Source organism: Bos taurus, chromosome 5 (genome assembly GCF_002263795.3).
Source record: "Bos taurus isolate L1 Dominette 01449 registration number 42190680 breed Hereford chromosome 5, ARS-UCD2.0, whole genome shotgun sequence".
Taxonomy (NCBI): Eukaryota; Metazoa; Chordata; class Mammalia; order Artiodactyla; family Bovidae; genus Bos; species Bos taurus.
Genome location: NC_037332.1, coordinates 31,434,314 through 31,455,874, shown reverse-complemented (window position 1 = coordinate 31,455,874; position 21,561 = coordinate 31,434,314). Strand labels below are relative to the sequence as shown.

Sequence of the window (21,561 nt, the reverse complement as noted above, 5' to 3'; positions counted from 1 at the left end):
CTGCAGAGGGTGTGAATTCAATCCCTGGTCAAGGAACTAAGATCCTGCAAGCCATGCAGTACAGCTGGGAAAAAAAAAAAATCACAAGGGATAGTTCAAGATGAAACCAGTTAGTCATAGACTAGACTGAAAAATTAAATAAAGTTCTCCAGAGCTATTTTGGTAGAGGAACCACAAAGGGAAAGAACATAGATAGATGGACTGGCACATGTTTCCAGGAGTTAAACAGCTGGCAATTGAGTCAAAGAAGAATTTGGGGAAAGGAGGAAGACTTTTTTTTTAACTCCTTGTAAAAGATGAGCAGGCTGAAGAGAGACATATGTGTGCATGGAATGAAATAAGAACTCTGAGATGGCATGAAGAGGAGGTGAATACTTCACACTTCCTTCTACTTTCATTCCAGTGGAACACCTTCTCTCATGGCTTTAGGAAACCATAGCACCATTACAGAACCTCCTAACCCTGATAGGGAATCTGATGATGATGACTGTCATCAGGATGGAATCATACCTCCATTCACCCATGTACTTCTTCCTCAGTCACCTCTCTTTCCTGGATCTTTGTTTAACTTCAGTCACTGTGCCCAAGATGCTAGAGAATCTCCCGTCTCAGAAGAAATCAATTTCAGTAGAAGGTTGCCTTGCCCAGGCTTTTTTTGTGTTTTCCATGGCAGGGACGGAAATCTTCATGCTCTCTGTCATGGCTTATGACCACTACACTGCCATCTGTCACCCTTTGCTCTATGGCCAGCTGATGAGTAAACAGCTATATTTACATGTGATCTAGTATGGCTCTCCTGGAGACTGGGCTTTCTGGATGCTCTCATTAACACCCTCATGACTTTGAGCTTGGACTTCTGTGGGGCACATGTCATGCCTCACTTCAGCTGTGAGCTGCCATCTCTATTCTCTCTCTTGCTCTGATATCTCCATCAACTTTTCAGTCCTGGGGTTCTCCACCATTGTGCATGCTTCTGGAACTTTACTCCTGGTCTTCTTCTCATATGCCCGCATTGTCTCCACCATCCTGAACATCAGCTCCGCTGCAGGCAGAAGGAAGGCCTTCTCCACCTGTTCTTCCCACCTCACTGCAGTGAGCTTCTTCTATGGATCTGCTTTTCTTCGCTATCTCATGCCAACCTTAAGTTCCCTGCTGGAGTTGACTTTTTCCCTGCAGTACAGTGTGGTCACTCCCCTAGTGAATCCCCTTGACTACAGCCTGAAGAACAAGGAAGTAAAAGAATCTTCTGAAAAGAATGTGGCAAAAAGGTTTACAGCATTTCAGACAGCAGAGAACAGGTAGGGAATGACTGGGAAATGCAAAAGCATCTCATCAGATGTTTGAATAACAAGTTGAGGAAAACTTTTCTTAGTTCATAACAGATATGACAAAATATCTTACAAGAACCTGTTTCATTTGAAATTATTGAGAAAATCCAAGAGCTACTTGCTGTTTTTGTTCAGTCAATTTGCTCAGGGACAAAGCAATGCATCAGTTAATTATTTCAGTCCAGGAGATTGAGATAATTTGGTACAGATTAATTCTCTTTTTTATTTATGAAATATTCCCATTGAGATTAGCACTGAGAAAATTGTCTAGAACCTGAATTCTTATCTGAATCTGAGATTTATAGGGGGAGTTTTACTAGAAATAAAAGAGGCAAGGTCACTGATAATAAAGAGTCATAAATTTTAGACTCAGGGTTGGGATTGAGCTTAAATTGGAGAGGGATTTGGAGAAAATATAGAAGCCAGGAATTACTGAGAGAGGGGGTAAGCTATTAAAGCTAAGCAGATGTTACCCATTCTCTGTACCTTTCCTGGCACCTTTGACTGGTGGCAAAATGGAAGGAATCCACTCTGAGGATGGCTCAGCCCTGCTGTCTCACTGGGGGCACCACTGTTAGGTGCTGAGGAAGTACTGAGGCCAGGTGGCAGGCCATGAGCATGGAAAAGTGCCGCTGATGCTGGGAGTACTGAAGGGACGCTACCTTTCCTCCATCAGAACCATATTAGCTGTCTCTTTTAGTTTCTGCCCATACTTCTTACTGGCTGAGGCTAATCAGAAGCCAGCAGTAATAGAAATGTCCTTGGGAAATGTCCTCTGTAGTGGTCTAGTCCTAGTAATATAAAACCAAGTACACGAGACAAGCGTGGGATTGAGAGCTAACAGAAAGCTACCTAGTGTACCAAATAGTCATGTATATATGATCCTCTTCAGGCAAGAGAGAGAGAGAACATGAGCAAGAGAGAATGAGAGGGAAGACAGTTTAACCAGATGAGAGAACATGAGCCAGAATGGAGAATGGTAATAATAAGGGGAAATTAAAGAAAGAATTTTCCACACTTCATTGTGATCCACACAGTCAAAGGCTTTGGCATAGTCTATAAAGCAGAAATAGATTTTTTTCTGGAACTCTCTTGCTTTTTCCATGATCCAGTGGATGTTTGCAATTTGATCTCTGGTTCCTCTGCCTTTTCTAAAATCAGCTTGAACATCAGGAAGTTCACGGTTCACATATTGCTAAAGCCTGGCTTGGAGAATTTTGAGCATTACTTTACTAGCATGTGAGATGAGTGCAATTGTGTGGTAGTTTGAGCATTCTTTGGCATTGCCTTTCTTTGGGATTGGGATGAAAACTGACCTTTTCCAGTCCTGTGGCCACTGCTGAGTTTTCCAAATTTGCTGGCATATTGAGTGCAGCACTTTCACAGCATCATCTTTCAGGATTTGAAATAGCTCAACTGGAATTCCATCACCTCCACTAGCTTTGTTCGTAGTGATGCTTCCTAAGGCCCACTTGACTTCACATTCCAGGATGTCTGGCTCTAGATCAGTGATCACACCATTGTGATTATCTGGGTCGTGAAGATCTTTTTTGTACAGTGCTTCTGTGTATTCTTGCCATCTCTTCTTAATATCTTCTGCTTCTGTTAGGTCCATACCATTTCTGTCTTTTATCAAGCTCATCTTTGCATGAAATGTCCCCTTGGTATCTCTAATTTTCTTGAAGAGATCTCTAGTCTTTCCCATTCTGTTGTTTTCCTCTATTTCTTTGCATTGATCGCTGAAAAAGTCTTTCTTATCTCTTCTTGCTATTCTTTGGAATTCTGCATTCAGATGCTTATATCTTTCCTTTTCTCCTTTGCTTTTCGCTTCTCTTCTTTTCACAGCTATTTGTAAGGCCTCCCCAGACAGCAATTTTGCTATGCTGTTGAACTGTGGTGTTGGAGAAGACTCTTGAGAGTCCCTTGGACTGCAAGGAGATCCAACCAGTCCATTCTGAAGGAGATCAGCCCTGGGATTTCTTTGGAAGGACTGATGCTAAAGCTGAAACTCCAGTACTTTGGCCACCTCATGTGAAGAGTTGACTCATTGGAAAAGCCTCTGATGCTGGGAGGGATTGGGGGCAGGAGGAAAAGGGGACGACAGAGGATGAGATGGCTGGATGGCATCACCAACTCAATCGACATGAGTCTGAGTGAACTCCGGGAGATGGTGATGGACAGGGAGGCCTGGCGTGCTGCGATTCATGGGGTCGCAAAGAGTCGGACACGACTGAGCGAGTGAACTGAACTGAAAGAAAGAGAAGTCTAGAGTAAGGGTCAGAAGAATGAGGAAGAGGGACACTCATGAGAGACAGGAATTGGAAACCCAGGTCTACACATGCACTGGCACGCTTATGTGGCCTGAGGAATTTATTGCATGAATAAACAAAGAGGACATTATGGGAGGAAGGAATTCTTCCTCCTCTATGCTCAAGCAAAATATGGTCTGAAGGGGTCAATGATTCTTTCTTCCAACCCTGGAATCCTAAGAAACTTTCAAGGAACCTTGAAGAAGTGGCTTGTTTTGGTGGCCTCCTCCTTTCTTTTTTGTAGCCCTACCACTATGGTTTTTCCAGTAGTCATGTATGGATGTGACAGTTGGACTGTGAAGAAAGCTGATCACCAAAGAATTGATGCTTTTGAACTGTGGTGTTGGAGAAGACTCTTGAGAGTCCCTTAGACTGCAAGGAGATCCAACCAGTCCGTTCTGAAGGAGATTAGCCCTGGGTGTTCTTTGGAAGGACTGATGCTAAAGCTGAAACTCAAGTACTTTGGCCACCTCATGCGAAGAGTTGACTCATTGGAAAAGCCTCTGATGCTGGGAGGGATTGGGGGCAGGAGCAGAAGGGGACAACAGAGGATGAGATGGCTGGATGGCATCACTGACTCGATGGACATGAGTTTGTGTGAACTCTGGGAGTTGGTGATGGACAGGGAGGCCTGGCACATTGCAATTCATGGGGTCACAAAGCATCAGACATGACTGAGCAACTGAACTGAACTGAACCATCCCATGATATCTCTGTTTCCACCTAGCCTCTCAAAAGACCTCACCAAGATTTGGGAAATGACCCAAATTCACATAAATCCTTTTCTCTAAAGAAGATGTAGATTTAAAAATTTTGTTTCTAATCTAGAGAGACCGTCATTTGGGGAAACAAAACTGCATTTATAAAATTTCAAAGTTTCACATATGTTTCAGACTTTTCCTACAATTATGGCATATTGCATGCATAGTTTTCCTGTTTTACCTTCCGTGATGATTTAAGGGATTTTAAGTTTTCCTTCTCAATTTACCTTTTAAAGGAATTATTTTAGGAAAGATTTATTACATATTACCATAGCAATACGTGATTCACCGAAGTTTTATGTTTTAAAGATTCTTATTTTTACTATTTCTCTTTTTCATACATTTTTATATAAGAAGAATTTATGAAACAAGTTAGCACCTGCTAGTTTTTCTTCCCATTTCTCATCATAAGAATGAAAATATGAAATAGGTGCTGTGAAATAATTTCTATTTTATTCGTCATTAAATATTTCCAAAAATATTTGAAGCCAGAGTTTTTTCTTTCCTTCCTTCTATCCATCTATCCTTCCTTTCTTCCTTATTTCCTGTTTTTCTTTTTTTCCCTTCCTTTAAAACCCTACATGATATCTAGACTTATTATGGTGAACAGTAGCTAGACTTATCATGGTGATCATTTTGAAATGCACAGAAATATCAACTCACTATTGAGAGAGTCATTTCCTAGACAGGTTGGTAAGAAGTCCAGGGGTCCCCCAAGGAGAGAGGGGTCTGGAGTTCTCAAGGAGGAAGAAAGGACAAACTTTTTTGTCCCTCTACATTCCTTAGGATTATATAACATAATGTATCCTGCTTGAGGATACATGTTTCCAGTCTCTGGAAAAAACCTTCTGACTAATCCTGTTATCTTAAGGTGTAAATTATGGGAGTAGGTCTAGTGAGGTCTTTACAACCTCCAGACATTCTTTTGATTCACTGTAATAACTAATTAGAGAGTATATAACTCCATGGCTAATGTTAGCAAGGGGGTACTCTTTCTGCCCCCTTCTGATGCCTATGTCAGAAGTTTTCTCTATCTCCTTTATACTTTAATAAAACTGTATTACACAAAAGCTCTGAGCGATCAAGCCTCATCTCTGGCCCCAGATTGAATTCCTCTCCTCCGGAGGCCAAGAATCCCGGTGTCTTTGCGTGGTCCAACAACAACCTTTCACTATGTTGTGTACCAGGAAAGAATACAGTGTTGTAGGTCAATTATACTTCGAAAACAAACATGCAAACAAACGAACTCATAGAAAAAGAAATCAGATTTGTGGTTACCAGAAGTGGGGGTAAAGAAAGGGGGAACAGGATGAAGGTCGTCAAAAGTACAAACTTCCAGTTAACAGATATGTGAGTAATAGAGATGTAATGTACACCATGGTTAATATAGTTAACACTGTGGCACATTATATATGAAAGTTGTTAGAGTAAATCCTAAGAGTTCTGGGAAAGTTGTTAGAGTAAATCCTAAGAGTTCTCATCACAAGGAAATTTTTTTTTCCATTTTTATTGTTGAGATGATGAGAGGTTCACTAAACTTATTGTGGTAATCATTTCATGATGTATGTAAGTCAAATCATAATACCGTACTCAAAATTATACAGGGCTGTAGGTCAATTATATCTCAATAAAACTGTAATTTTAAATAATAATATTAAATAAATAAATAAATAAAAATAAAAAAAAGAAAGAAAGAAATGAAGGAAGGAGAAAGAAAGAAGAGACAAAACAAAAAAGGAGAAAGAAATAAGAGCAAAAGCAAAGAATGTCACCTCACAGAATTTAAGAAATAATAACCCTTTTTGGACGGTATGTAATGATTGGTTGATACATGTACATCTTTTACTTTATTTTATTTTATTATTAGTTTTCTTTTTATTAAAATGGTATTATAAACCCTCCATGATCCCACAATTTACACAAATAACTAAAATATTGTGAATAACATGCGTTTATCAATGACTTCTCCCCATCTCATTGCCAAATATTTCACATGTCTTGTTTTAACATAACAAAATAAAGAACAATTTTATTATATTAGTGTAATTTTGGTTTTCTATTTTTAACTATTTACGTCTTAACCATTTCTTCTTGAAACTCAAATATCTTTGGGGGATTGTTTGCCTTTCTCCCTCAAGTATACTCTACATTAAGCAGATACCAGTAAAGCAATTATCCTTCAATTAAAAATAATAATAATAATATATATATATATATATATATATATGCTATAATAAGAAAACAAAACAAAAAGCAGACACCAGTTCAGTTCAGTCGCTTAGTTGTGTCCGACTCTTTGCGACCCCATGAATTGCAGCATGTCAGGCCTCCCTGTCCATCACCAACTCCTGGACCTCACTCAAACTCACGTCCATCGAGTCGGTGATGCCATCCAGCCATCTCATCCTCTGTCGTCCCCTTCTGCTCCTGCTCCCAATCCCTCCCAGCATCAGAGTCTTTTCCAATGAGTCAACTTTTGCATGAGGTGGCCAAAGTATTAAGGTTTCAGCTTTAGCATCAGTCCTTCCAAAGAACACCCAGGACTGATCTCCTTTAGGATGGAGTGGTTGGATCTCCTTGCAGTCCAAGGGACTCTCAAGAGTCTTCTCCAACACCACAGTTCAAAAGCATCAATTCTTTAGTGCTCAGCTTTCTTCACAGACCAACTCTCACATCCATACATGACCACTGGAAAAACCATATCACTCAAAAAAGCAGACACTCATCTCGAAATATGTGAGACTGACAATAGACTTCTTCACAGAAATTCTTCATATTCCCCTCCAGTCTCAGTACATTACATACAACCTACTGGAGTCACAAGGAAAGTTTCTTCAGAAGTATAGGATGCACACAAGGGTCAGACCTCCACCTCCTGTGGTGTCTTCTAAAGCTACGTTCATATTCTTACCTCAAGAAATCTAAAAGCCTGCCCCATGTTTCAATACCCATTCACCTCCCCAACTCAGTAAGTAGCCACCATTCTTTCCTGTTGTTGGATGATTCATCTTGATAAATCAGAGATAACCTAAAACAGGGAATCTCCCCTACATATGTCTATCTCCCAGATAAGTGAAGGGTAAGAAAAGAAGATGAGAATGTAAAGAGAGGTAAAGTCACTAGAAACATGTAATTGCTTTCTCTGCTTGGGCATCAATCAGGGAAACAGATGATAGGTTTTTAAATCCATAACTTTCCTCATTCATATATTAGTATTGTCTTGTTCTTAGCAAAAGAAATAAGAATGTATGCGAGACAGCAAAAGAGACACAGATGTATAGAACAGTCTTTTGGACTCTGTGGGAGAGGGAGGAGGGGGATGATTTGGGAGAATGGCATTAAAACATGTATAATATCATATAAGAAACAAATTGCCAGTCCAGGTTCGATGCAGGATACAGGAAGCCTGGGGCTGGTGCACTGGGATGACCCAGGGGGATGGTATGGGGAGGGAGGTGGGAGGGGGGTTCAGGATGGGGAACACATGTACACCCGTGGCGGATGCCTGTTGATGTATGGCAAAACCAATACAGTATTGTAAAGTAAAAAAATAAAGAAAAAGGAAAAATAAAAAAAAAGAATTAAGCAAATTAATATTTACTGAGCTGTTACTAAGAGTCAGGTATGATACATGAAATTTTATACACTTCATACTTACATGATAATCACTCCTCTACAATTTTGATAATTCCATTTTCTTGCAACTTATCAGTTTTATAAAACTATTTAATATTATTGTTTCTCTGATTATAAAACAATGCACTTTTATTCTGAAAAATATAAAAACATTTTAAAAGGATAAAAAATCAAAGTTACCCATAATCCTAAAGTGTTGTCTGTGGCTCTTTATTTGGTATCCAAGAAGGCACAAAATAAAAATACTCTCCTCCTTGGATACATATAGAAATATTTGCAGATATGTATGCAAACACCACTTAATACACAAATGGTTTTTTTTGTTGTTGCTGTTCTGTCAACTCAAAGGGCCTGAAAGTAACAACACATTAGCAAGGAGCATAACTCAGTGCCTAGTGCTTGTTTCTAATACCTGTCCACACTGGCAGCCCACTCCAGTGTTCTTGCCTGGAGAATCCATGGACAGAGGAGCCTGGCAGGCTACGATCTAAGGGGTCGCAAGAGTCAGACACGACTGAGCGACTAAGCACACAGCACCCTACAATAAAAGGAAACAGAGCTCCATGAGAACTGATTGATTCCAAGCCTGGAGCAGAGAAAATACAATATGAACCTGAAGCATCCTGTGTGACAGAAAGTAAGGAAGTACTTTTTTCAAAGCCCATAATGATGGAGTATATAAGAGAGACACAGAAGCCAAAATTATTTATAATTGCCAAGATATGAAAGCAACATAAACATCCAACAACAGATGAATGGATAAAGAAGATGTAGTGTATATATATATGTATATATATGCAATGGAATACTACTCTACCATAAAAAAGAATGGAATTTTGCCATTTGCAGCAACACAGATGGACTTGGAGGGCATTATGCTAAGCTAAATAGATCAGACAGACATTTACATGTGGAATCTAAAAAATACTAGTGAATACAACGAAAAAGAAGCAGACTCACAGATATAGAGAACAAACCTGCAGTTACCAATTCAGGGGAGGGGAGAGGCAATGAGGAGTTGGGGTGGGAGACACAAACCACTGAGTGTAAGACAGGTTCAAGGATGTACTATACAACACAAGGAATATAGCTTCTATTTTTTAATAACTATAAATGGAAAGTAAACTTTAATACTGTATAAAATTTAGAAAAAAAATTTAAAGAAAATCTATTGCCTTTTCCACACTAAAAATGAACTATCACAAAGAGAGATTAAAAAACAATTCCATCAAAAGATTACAATACTTAGAGTAAATCTCACTGAGAGGTAAAAGACTTATACTCTCAAAACTATAAGATATTGATGAAATAAACTGAAGATGACACAAATGAAAAGATGTGTCCATGTACTATAAGAATTAATATTGTTAAAATGAGTATAATAATCAAGCAATCTACAGATTCAGTGCTGCTGCTGCTGCTAAGTCACTTCAGTCGTGTCCGACTCTGTGCGACCCCATAGACGGCAGCCCACCAGGCTCCCCCGTCCCTGGGATTCTCCAGTCAAGAACACTGGAGTGGGTTGCCATTTCCTTCGCCAATGCATGAAAGTGAAAAGTGAAAGTGAAGTCGCTCAGTCGTGTCCGACTCTTAATGACCCCATGGACTGCAGCCTACTAGGCTCTTCTGCTCATGGGATTTTCCAGGCAAGAGTACTGGAGTGGGTTGCCATTGCCTTCTCCAACAGATTCAGGGCAATCCCTATCAAATACCAATGGCACTTTTCTGGAACTAGAACAAATAATTCTAACATTTGTACGGAGATACAAAATCCCCCAAAATCAAAGCAATATATTGAGAAATAAAGACAAAGCTGGATGTATCACACTCCCTGATTTCAGCCTGTACTATAAAGCTACATTAATCAAAACAGAACAGTATTGGCATAAAAATACATACATGTATCAATAGAACAGAATTGCTGTTGTTCAGTCACTAAGTCATGTCTGACTCTTTGTGAACCCATGCACTGCATCATGCCAAGCTTCCCTGAACAGAATAGATAACCTAGAAATGGTGTTTTCATGGTCAGATAAATGGAAACCCACTCCAGTATTCTTGCCTGGGAAATTTCATGGACAAAGGAGTCTGACAGGCTACAGTTCATGGGGTCACAAGAGTTGCACACAATTTAGCAACTAAACCAACTAAGCAAAGCTACCAAAAGGAGGCAAAAACATACATGGGGGAAGGAAACCTCTTTAATAAATAGTGTTGAGAAAACTGGACAGTTCATTTCAGTCACTTGGTCGTGTCTGACTCTTTGCGACCCCATGAACTGCAGCACGCCGGGCCACCCTGTCCATCACCAACTTCCGGAGTCCACCCAAACCCATGTCCATTGAGTCAGTGATGCCATCCAACCATCTCATCCTCTGTTGTCCGCTTCCCCTCCTGCCCTCAGTCTTTCGCAGCATCAGGGTCTTTTCAAATGAGTCAGCTCTTCGCATCAGGTGGCCAAAGTACTGGAGTTTCAGCTTCAACATCAGTCCTTCCAATGAACACCCAGAACTGATCTCCTTTAGGATGGACCAGTCGGATCTCCTTGCAGTCCAAGGGACTCTCAAGAGTCTTCTCCAACACCACAGTTCAAAAGCATCAATTCTTCAGTGCTCAGCTTTCTTTATAGTCCAACTCTCACATCCATACGTGACCACTGGGAAAACCATAGCCTTGACTAGATGGACCGTTGTTGACAAAGTAATGTCTCTGCTTTTTAATATGCTGTCTAGGTTGGTCATAACTTTCCTTCCAAGGAGTAAGCATCTTTTAATTTCCTGGCTGAAATCACCATCTGCAGTGATTTTGGAGCCCAAAAAAATAAAGTCAGCCACTGTTTCCACTGTTTCCCCATCTATTTGCCATGAAGTGATGGAATCAGAGGCCATGATCTTAGTTTTCTGAATGTTAAGCTTTAAGCCAACTTTTTTACTCTCCTCTTTCACTTGTATGCAAAAGAGTCAAACTCAAATATTTCTCCATATAATACACAAAACACTCAAAATGAGTTTAAAATGTAAGACCCGAGACCATAAAACTCCCAGAAAAAAATATAGACAGTTAGGCAGTAGATACTTTGATATCAGTCTAAGCAATATTTTTTTTGATCCATATCCTCAGGCAAGGTTTAAAAGCAAAAATAAACAAATGAGTCTATATCAAACTAAAAAAAGCTTTTGAACAGCAAATGATATCATCAACAAAATGAAAAATCAGCCTACTGAATGAGAGAAAAGTGAAAGTAAAAGGCACTCAGTCGTGTCCAACTCTTTGCAACTCCAAGTCCATGGAGTTCTCCAGGCCAGAATACTGGAGTAGGTAGCCTTTTGCTTCTCCAGGGGTCTTCCCAACCCAGGGATTGAACCCAGGTCTCCCACACTGCAGGCAGATTCTTTACCAGCTAAGCCATAAGGGAAGCCCTGAGTGACAGAAGATATTTGCAAATGATAGCCCTGATAAGGAGCTGATATCTAAAATATACAAAGGACTCATACAAGTCAACTTCAAAAAATAAAACACTCTCATTATAAAATGGGCTGAGGACCTGAATGGAGATTTTTCCAAAGAACACATCCAGATGGCCAACAGATAAATGAGAACATGTTCAACATCACTAATCACCAGGGAAATGCAAACCAAAACCACAATGAGATATCACTTCACACCTGTCAAAACAGCTATTATCAAAAGCAACAAATACTAAGTACTAGCAATAACATGGAGATAAAGGGAACTCTCATGCACTGTTAGTGGGAATATAAATTGGTATAGCCACTGTGGAAAACAGTATAAAGATTCCTCCAAAGTTAAAAATAAGAATATCATATAATTCAGCAATTCTACTTCTGGTATTTTTCTGAAGAAATCAAAAACACTAATTCAAAAAGATATATGCACCCTTATGTTCATTGCAGCACTATTTATAATAGCCAAATATGGAAGCAACCTAAGTGTCTATGTATAGATAAATGGATAAAGAAAATAAATAGATTCCACTTAAATTGGAATATTGTGTGTGTGTGTACTAAAGGTACTCATGAAAGAATTTGAGGAAGATGCAAATAAATGATCAGACATCCCATGTTCATGGATTAGAAAAAACTAATATTGTTAAATGTCCATACTACCCAAAGACATCTACACTTTTGGTCTCTATCCAAATTCCAAAGGCATCTTTCAAAAGAATAGACTTCTTATGGTAAAATTCATATGCAACTATAAAAGATCCTAAGTAGTCAAAGCAATCATGAGAAAGAAAAATGGTTGAAAGCATCACATTTCCTGATCTCAAGCTATAGTACACAGTTATAGTAGTCAAAAGAGTACCATATTGACATAAACATAGACACATAGACCAATGGAACAGAATGGAGAGTCAAGAAATAAATTCACACATCCAGAGCCAGTTAATCTTTTACAAGGGCCCCAAGAAAACACAATAGGGAAAGGACAGTCTCTTAAATAAATGGTGCTGGGAAAACTAGATATCAACATGCAAAAGAATACACCACTCAAATCCTATCTTACACCACTCAAAAAAGCCAACTCAAAGTGGATTATGGACTTCAGTTCTTTCATTTGGTCTTGGCAATGATTTTTGAGTATGACTCCAAAAACACAAGCAATATAAACAAAAATAAACAAATGTGACTACATCAAACTTCAAAGCTTCTGCATGTCAAAGGAAACAATCAACAAAAAAGAAAAGGAAACCTTCAGAATTGAAGAATATATCTGAAAAACATATATCTGATATATGGCTGATATTCAAAATATGTAAGTCGCTTATCCAGCTCAATAACAAAATATATAATAATAATAATACAATTCTTAAAATGAGCAAAGTACCTGAGCAGACATCTTTCCAAAGAAGACATCCATATAGCCAACCAGGACATGAAAAGATATTCAACATCACTAATCATCAGGAAAATGCAAATCAAAATCATGAGAGATGCAAGCCTTCACTTATATGATTAATTAGCTCTGGGGATCTGATACACAGCATGGTAACTATAGTTAGTACTTGAAAACTGCTGAGAGTAGACCTTAAGCATTTTCACCACACATATACACAATGCAAAAAAGGATAACTATGTGAAGTAATGGATGTGCAATTAACCTGATTGTGGTAACCATTTCATAAAGCATTCATATGTCAAATCACATTATATATTTTAAATATATAAAACTTTTAAAATTATCATTCAATAAAGCTGAAAAGGAAGGGAGAGAGGGAGGGAAGGATGGAGTGGAGGAACAGAGGAAAAGAAAAACCACCAGACACACAAGGCTTCTCACCCAAGAATTTCCAAAAAGATTTCAAAGTCAAGACAAAAGGCCAATATCTGAGGGAATCTCCTGTGGTTCTTACAAAGTGCAACTTCCCTAATTAATTCACATAATTTGGGCTTCAGGCTCTAACTCTAGGGAATAAAGGGCATTGGTCCACCTTTCTCTTAATTCTCCAGCTCAGTCCACCAATAAACTAACTGCTTGAGCTGTACCTGCTTTTCTGAGAGTTTAAAGCTGAGACTCACTCTCTTGCCTCTTAGGTAGGTCAACAATATTTATAATCACAGAGGAAACTAAATGAGATTCCCTGGAGCTGGGCCTGAGACCATCTGAGAGTGACCTCTCACCAAATTCTACTTACTGAGGCCTCGAGAATCTTTTCACTGTGGCCAATGGAGAAGCTGATGACAAAGACTCCAGGACTGTCCAGATCTAGAATATTCTGTCTTCCTGTCCTCACTGTGACTCTTAACTGGAAAAATAAGAGTTGTTGTTTTCCTAGAGTTATTTTTATGGAAGTATTGGTTCTTACAACCCCAGTTAAGTTCCACTACCAGGAAATGGCAATGTTAACAAAACATCTTCTGTGGCAGGACAATACAGGAGTATGGTAATATTTTCTATGAGTTTTCAGAAAGTGTTCCCCAAATGTGTTCCAGGCACTTCAAAGTTTTATTAACATCTCTTTGACAGACCTTCTCTGTCTGAATCTCTAAGACATTCCTTTACACTTTCTCACTTTACTTTCCACATAATAGAAAGTAAACCTTTGCATTTCAAAACTCCCTAAACTGTATATTTCTTCTTATGTTCTAGTGGGCTTTTGTCCTCAAGTTCTCTGACTAGATGATGAGAAGGTCCATATTTACTCAGTGAATAACATTAATCACTGGGAAAGAGGACTCCTTGAATTTTGACAGAAAATAATTGTACCCTAAAGTATGCCTCCTTTTCCCATGTCCTTAATTCTATAATGTGCACAGAATTCATTTTTCTGTTATTATTACCCATTCCCAGTCTAATCTCTCATCCATGCTAAAATAATTGAAGAACAGCAGGAGACCTATTTATAAGATTTCATTCTGGTCACCAGGACCCTCCTATAAGAACTAAACCATTTCAGCTTCCTCTCCTCGCTTAACTGTTCATTAATTCATTTAGTATCTCAACATTCTCTGAGTAAGTATACCAAGACAACTATCAGACATCTGTTGAACTGTCTCATATTCTGATTATTGAGCCTTAACTACTTGTCACATTAGAAAGCACTGATGGTCTCACTAGACCTAAAGTTTTGATATTTGATAACTGTCTCAATGTACTAGTCTTTCCAAAATTGCTTGATTTTACTTTAGACATATATATACTCCATTAAAAGCAATCTCTGATGTTGAAACTTCATAGAAAGGAAGATGGTGATTTTTTTTAGGATGATACTTGAATTCAGGTCTATTATTTCACTTCATACAGTCTTATAGCTCAGCTGGTAAAGAATCCGCCAGCAATACAGGAGACCCTGGTTCCATTTCTTGGTCAGGAAGATTCCCTGGAGAAGAGATAAGCTACCCACTCCAATATTCTTGGGCTTCTCTGGTGGCTCAACTGGTAGAGAATCTGCCCATAATGCCGGAGACCTGGATTCAGTCCCTGAGTTGGGAAGATCCCTTGGAGAAGGGAAGAGCTACCCACTCCAGTATTCTGGACTGGAGAATTCCATGGACTCTATATCCATGGGGTTGCAAAGAGTTGGACACGACTGAGAAACTTTCACTTTCATTTCACTTTCCTTAAGATGGTTTCTGGTTTGGGGGGGAGTATGGGATGATGAATTTCTGTTTTTATTTTGAGTGTTCAAGGAAAATTGGTAAGGTAAACAGTTTGGGGGGATCCCTTGGGCTTCTCTTTTCTAGCTCTGCCTTCTCAGGAATTATCTCATGACCTCCCTATTCTCACACCCATTTTTAGATCTGAAACTACTCACTCAAACTTTGGGCTGAATTAAATTCACTGTGTTTCTTCTTGGAGGTAAGTGAGAAGATCTTGATATTAATAATTTGCCATTTCTTTAAAAATTAACATGTAGATGTTGTCCTTCCTTAAAAGAAGGTTAGTAAAGAGTTTTGTGCTTGGGTCCTGGAGTGAGATGGGTCATGAATTTACATAATGTAGCTGTCTCACTGATAAACTGTGGTATTTCCATTTTAGGATAGAAGTTCTCAGGTTTTGGATCCATAATCAAAACTTATCTAAAATTCTCTGAAGATTCTAGAGTGTTTTCAAGCTAGGGCTTTGTCCTTATGGTCAAATCTATATTACAAAGTAAATAGGGAAGAACTGGACCAGCTTCTATGATGAATTTTTATACTTAATCCTAAATTCTTAAATTTTCACATTCTTGAAAAGGATGACTTTTGTTCACTGTATTATTTTGTTTGTACAAAATCCAGAGAAGTTCTTTACTTTCAAAGTATTTTTACAAACTCAGATAAAACTGACTTTTACAGGTTCTTCATTGATGAATCATCATTATTTTGGGTCAACTCCTTGGACAACAGATCACACGCTGGACAAAACTCATAGGTGATTCAGATATACATATTCTAAATAAGGGCCCAGAGTTTGGGAGTTATATGAGTCCTTGATAGGTACAGTAACAGGGATAGGGTAGTATGTAATAGCAAGTTCAAGGACTGGGAAATTTACCTTCTGAGCAGGATCATACCTTTTATTGCAAGTCACAAAAGATACCAAAATTAGATCTGTCTGGTAGACACCAAAGCTAGAGATCCCAGGAATGATTCAGAGTTCAAGAGGTAGAGTTACTCTAATAGACAGCAAAGCAGACATGAGAGCTCCAGTAAAGACTGAATCTGAACATACAACTACATATCAGGATTCTATCTGACGATGAGAAAAAAGGCTAGACGGATTGATCACCTTGAATAATGGAGAATAGTCTCTCAGGTAGGTGCATTCATACAGCAATTTAACAAGATTTACAAAAAAAAAAGAAAGAAAGAAAATGGTAATAGGATCATATATATTGGTTATTACCTTAAATGTAAATAGATTAAATGCACCAAGCAAAAGACACAGACTGACTGGGTGAATACAAAAACATACATGCAGACTTGTCTTTGACTGCATGTATAACACAGTACCTTAGAGTGAACAGACTCAAAACTACTTATTAAATAACATGAATGGAGGGCTTTCCTAATAGCTCAGTTGGTAAAGAACCCACCTTCAATGCAGGAGACCCTGGTTCAATTCCTGGGTTGGGAAGATCCACTGGAGAAGGGAACAGCTACCCACTTCAGTTCTGGCCTGGAGAATTCCATGGACTGTATAGTCCACAGAGTTGCAAAGAGTCGGACACTACTGAGTGACTTTCACTTTTGATGGATGGATGGATGGATAGATAAATGGATGTTGCATGTTAAGCAAAGCGTAATGTGATCCCTCTCAAGTAGGGATCTGTGGGTGTTGATGATTTCAGAAAGAGCTAAGCTCTTTGTCAGTCTATTATAGTGAAAGGAGATGAGAAATCTACCTCCTCCCTTTCTCTCCTAATTTCAGCCTCCCTTAACTCCCTTAACTCATTTCACAGGTAATTTGGGCTTAAATTATCTAACTTGTCTAGATCCCCACACTGATTAGTTCTTTGAACTACAACTTGAACATCTGGGCTTGGAAATAATCACCAAGAGTTTTTGCTACATAATCTGTCCAGTTTTCTTAATTTTTGTCTTTATTTAACAATAATTGATTGCAGGTTCATTATATTTTGATCTGAGTGTGTTTGTGTGTGTGTGTGACTATAGGCATAGAAACTAACAGCCTAATTCCTGCCCTGTCTTTGTAGAAAATGCACTCTCATTGTAGAGACAAAAATGACACACGTATCACTCAGTGATGAAGATTTTAATACAGATGATGGAAAAACTTACAGTGTGTTGATGAATTGTTATATATCAAAGGGAAACAGACAAGGTTTTAAGTCCCTGGACTAGAAAGAGGTAAATTAGAATCTTGAATTTGCTTATTTATCTTTATTTTCCTCATTTGAAAAATGAGGAATTAGGGGGTTAATAATTATTTCCACAGAGGTTTAAGTGAGAAATGAGCAGGAACTGATCAAAGAAGAACTCATGGAACAAGTGCACCACAAAATATATCAGCTTGAACCAAGTCAGAGAGAAAAAGGAAGGTTCACAGGGTGATCAGAAACAAGCAAAGCTATCTGACCTCAGCAGTGGGGCATCAAGAGAATCCATAGGTCATTAATGCTTTGAAATGCAACTAGAGAGTTTGGCCTGTTCTCTAAGTAAGTGGTATAGAAGAAAAGCCTTTGTTTAACAACCAAATGAAGCAGATTTAAATCCTTGCTGTTGAAAGAACTAATCAGTGTGGGGATCTAGACAAGTTAGATAATATTGGGGCTTAAATTTTCTCACCTGTGAAATGAGTTCACTCTCCTCTCTCACCATCCATCATACACACACAAACGTAATACATACACACAAACACACACCCCACAGTAGAAAACATGTGAAAGTCATTTGTATAAGATAAACTGCTACCCAAACACAACATGCTATTAATACCACTAATCAGTTAATGAATCAGTTTTAAATGGGCAGTAAAGACCAGGTAATAAAGGTGACTGGAGATCTGTACCTCTCCTGGATGTTTGTTGGAATCCCTAAAAGATGATGAGGAAAGCTGTGGAATACAAGGGCTCAGACGAAGAAGATGGCATAATATAGTCATAAAGGCAGTTCTCTGGTAGGCCTGTAGAGTGGATGATATCCTCACATTTCATCCTATTGGGAAAAATCTTGTGGGGCAGGTTCAGAGTTCACAGATGGCCCAGCAGAAAGCCAGGGAAAACTGAAGGCAAATAGAACCACTGAAGGCAAATATGAGGGCTCAGAAAATGAAGATCAGACCAGAGAGGAAGGAATATACAATTGTCTCTTGAACATCACAGGAGTTAGGGGCAGCAACCACCCTCACACCTTCCCACAAGTTGAAAACCTGAGTAATGTGATCTCTGCCTCAAAAATCAATGACATTGAGCTAGGTCAAAGATATCTCTTGGTAAATGTCACATTGCACTTGAAAATAAGTGCATTATTTTTAAATATCTTTTGATATTGATCTCTAACCTAATTCTACAGTGATAATAGAATAGACTCTGTATGATTTCAGTACCTTTAGATCATCAAATTTTTGCACCTAAAGTTTTGTCCCTGGATATGTTCCAGTGTCTCCTAGTTTGTAATCTATGAGAACTTGAATAGAATTTGTATCCTACTGCTGTGTGAAAATTATGGGCTTCCCTGGTGGCTCAGACAGTAATGAATCTGCCCACAATTCAGGAGACCTGGGTTTGATCCCCTGGTTGGGGAAAATTGTATAAATCTTAATTATGTTGAATTGGTTCACAGTGCTTTTCAGGTCTACTATATCCTTCTACTTCTCTGTATTCATTCTATTAGGTTTTGAGAGTTTGATATTGAAACTCCAACTAAAAATCTTATCTATTTTTTAAAAAATTGTAATATATAGTGAAACTATATGTAACTTTGTTCAGTATTTTCCAAGTCTCCTGTAAACGTGTTATCATATTTTCATTATTTTAAAAAATGACATTGATAAATGGTATACAATGGCAGGAAGCTAAAACAGTTAAATTAGAACTCAAGACTAGCTCTTTTGATTCCACATATTGTGATCTCTAATCTAACATAAATCTTTTCTTCATACTTAGTTAAAGATCTGTAAAATGAAAACGTAAGTACTATATTTAAAAATATAAATGGACTGCCATGATTCATACCCATGCTGTTCAAGGATCGACTCCGTAAGGAAAGAGAACAGAACAATGCCTTCTGGAAACTGCTGTAGAAAGAAGAAATTTCAGTCCTCTTCCTAATTTTTCTCTAAAGAACAGTGACCATAAATGGCCACAGGGAATCACAGCAGCATTAAGGAGTTCATCCTCCTCGGGCTGTCTGCCGACACCCACATCCAGGCTCTGCTCTTTGTCCTATTCCTGATGATTTACCTTCTGACTCTTCTGGGGAACCTGCTGATAATACTTGTGACCCATACAGATTCTACCCTCCATACACCCATGTACTTCTTCTTGAGCCATCTCTCCTTCCAAGACCTCTGCTATTCTTCAGTCACTGTACCCAAGATGCTTGAGAACCTCCTGTCTCAGAGGAAAGTCATCTCAGTAGAGGGATGCATGGCTCAGGTCTTCTTTGTGTTTGCCACCACCGGGATTGAGGCTTGCCTGCTCTCAGTGATGGCCTATGACCGCTATGCTGCCATCTGCCACCCTCTGCTCTACAGACAGGTGATGAGGAAACAGCTGTGTGTGAGGTTGGTGTGGGGCTCCTGGGTAGTGGCCTTTCTGGATGCACTCATCAACATTCTCCTGGCTTTGGATTTGGACTTCTGCGAGGTTCAAACCATCCACCACTACTCCTGTGAGTTGCCTTCCCTCTTTCCCCTCTCCTGCTCTGATGTCTCCACCAATGCCGCAATGCTGCTCTCCTCTGCCCTCCTGCATGCCATTGGGACCTGCCTCCTGATCTTCTTCTCTTACACCCGCATTGTCTCCACCATCCTGAGCATTAGCTCCACCACAGGCAGAAGCAAGGCCTTCTCCACCTGCTCCTCCCACCTCACTGCAGTGATCCTGTTCTATGGCTCAGCCATTCTTCGTTATCTCATGCCAACCTCAGGTTCGCCTCTGGAGTTGATCCTCTCCATACAGTACAGTGTAATCACCCCCCTGGTGAATCCTCTCATCTACAGCTTGAAGAACAAAGAGGTGAAAGCAGCTCTGAGAAGAACGATTCTAAAATATTTACAATGTCTCAGACAGCATGGAAGAGATAGACCATGAAGGGAATGCAGAAGAGAACTGCAAGAAATCTAAAGATTGACATTAAGAAGTTCCTGATTTCCTATTGTCACACGTAGCACTGTGCATTGCTGATTCTCCCTTAAAATTATCAAGGTAAAGTGTAGGAGTTATTTTCCTTACCATGGCTCAGAATCAATCCTACTCAAAGACAGAACATATGTCTGAGAAAAACCTGTTTCCTAGATTTAGTTAATGACAAGTCTCTTTATGAGTCACATTTTTGAAAATCATTCAAATTAGGATAAACCCTGAAATATTTTTTGTTCTCAACTTTGTGTTTGAATTGATGTGTCTGGGGGGAAGTTTTTTCCTAGGAATAAAAAATCCTGAATCTCTGAAAAAGGAAAAACATAGACTTAGGCTTTATGGGGTAGAGCACAAGCCCATTATGGGGTAGTGCCTCCAGAGACAGGCATAAGTAGATAAATATGATCAACAGATGGGAGTTGCAATTTGCCAGGTATGCTCGGTGCAGGCTCATTCAGTCATGTCGCATTCTCTGCAAACCTATGGAGTATAGCCCACCAGGTTCCTCTGTCCAGGCAAGATTTTCCAGGCAAGAATACTGGAGTGGGTTGCCATTTCCTCCTCCAAAGCATCTTCCAGACCCAAGTTTCAAACTCCAGTCTCCTGTGTCACCTGAACTGCAGGCAGATTCTTTACCACTAAGCCACCAGGGAAGGTATACTTGTTCTCTATTGCAGCCATAATAAATTATCAAAAATTTATCAAATTAAAATAACACCCATTAATACCGTACAGTTCTCTAGGTCAAAAATGTCAATGGATGCCACTGGGTTCTCTGTTTATCATCTTACAAGGCTGAAATCAAGGTGTTGGCTGGGCTGGGCTCTTACCTAGAAGCTCCAGGGAAGAATATGCTTCCAAGTTCATTCAGGTACTTAGCAGAGTTCAGTTCCTTGAAACTGTAGGTTTAAGGTCGCCAAATCCTCGCTGCCTGTGGGATGAGGATTGCTTTCAATTTCAGAAGTCTCTTCACTTCTTACGTGGCAATCCCCATTTTCAAAACAGCCAGCATATATGGAGTACTTATGTGATGAACTGCTCTCCTTTCCTCTCTTCTACACCTGGAGATAATACTCTGCTTCAAAGGGGCTCCTGGGATGAGATTGGGACCACCTGTATAATCTTGTATTTTAGTTTTCTCATATTTTAAGATGAACTAATCTGGGACTTTAATTACATCTACAAAATCCCTTTGCAGCAGTTTCTAAATTAGTGTTTGATAACCAGAGAATGAGAACTTTGAGGGGCTATCTTTAGAA

General features: G+C 39.1%; 1 protein-coding gene and 1 pseudogene across 1 annotated transcript; both read left to right on the top strand.

Annotated features, from left to right (window-relative positions):
- Positions 478-1,290, top strand: OR8S17P (olfactory receptor family 8 subfamily S member 17, pseudogene; annotated as a pseudogene).
- Positions 19,298-20,254, top strand: OR8S15 (olfactory receptor family 8 subfamily S member 15). Its single transcript, NM_001389787.1, has one exon. The coding sequence runs from the start codon at positions 19,298-19,300 to the stop codon at positions 20,252-20,254; it is 957 nt and encodes a 318-aa protein (NP_001376716.1).
- The last annotated feature ends 1,307 nt before the right edge of the window (positions 20,255-21,561 follow it).

Coding starts and splice junctions, on each gene's coding strand:
- OR8S15 (NM_001389787.1), top strand. CDS start 19,298: ATGGCCACAGGGAATCACAGCAGCATTAAGGAGTTCATCCTCCTCGGG.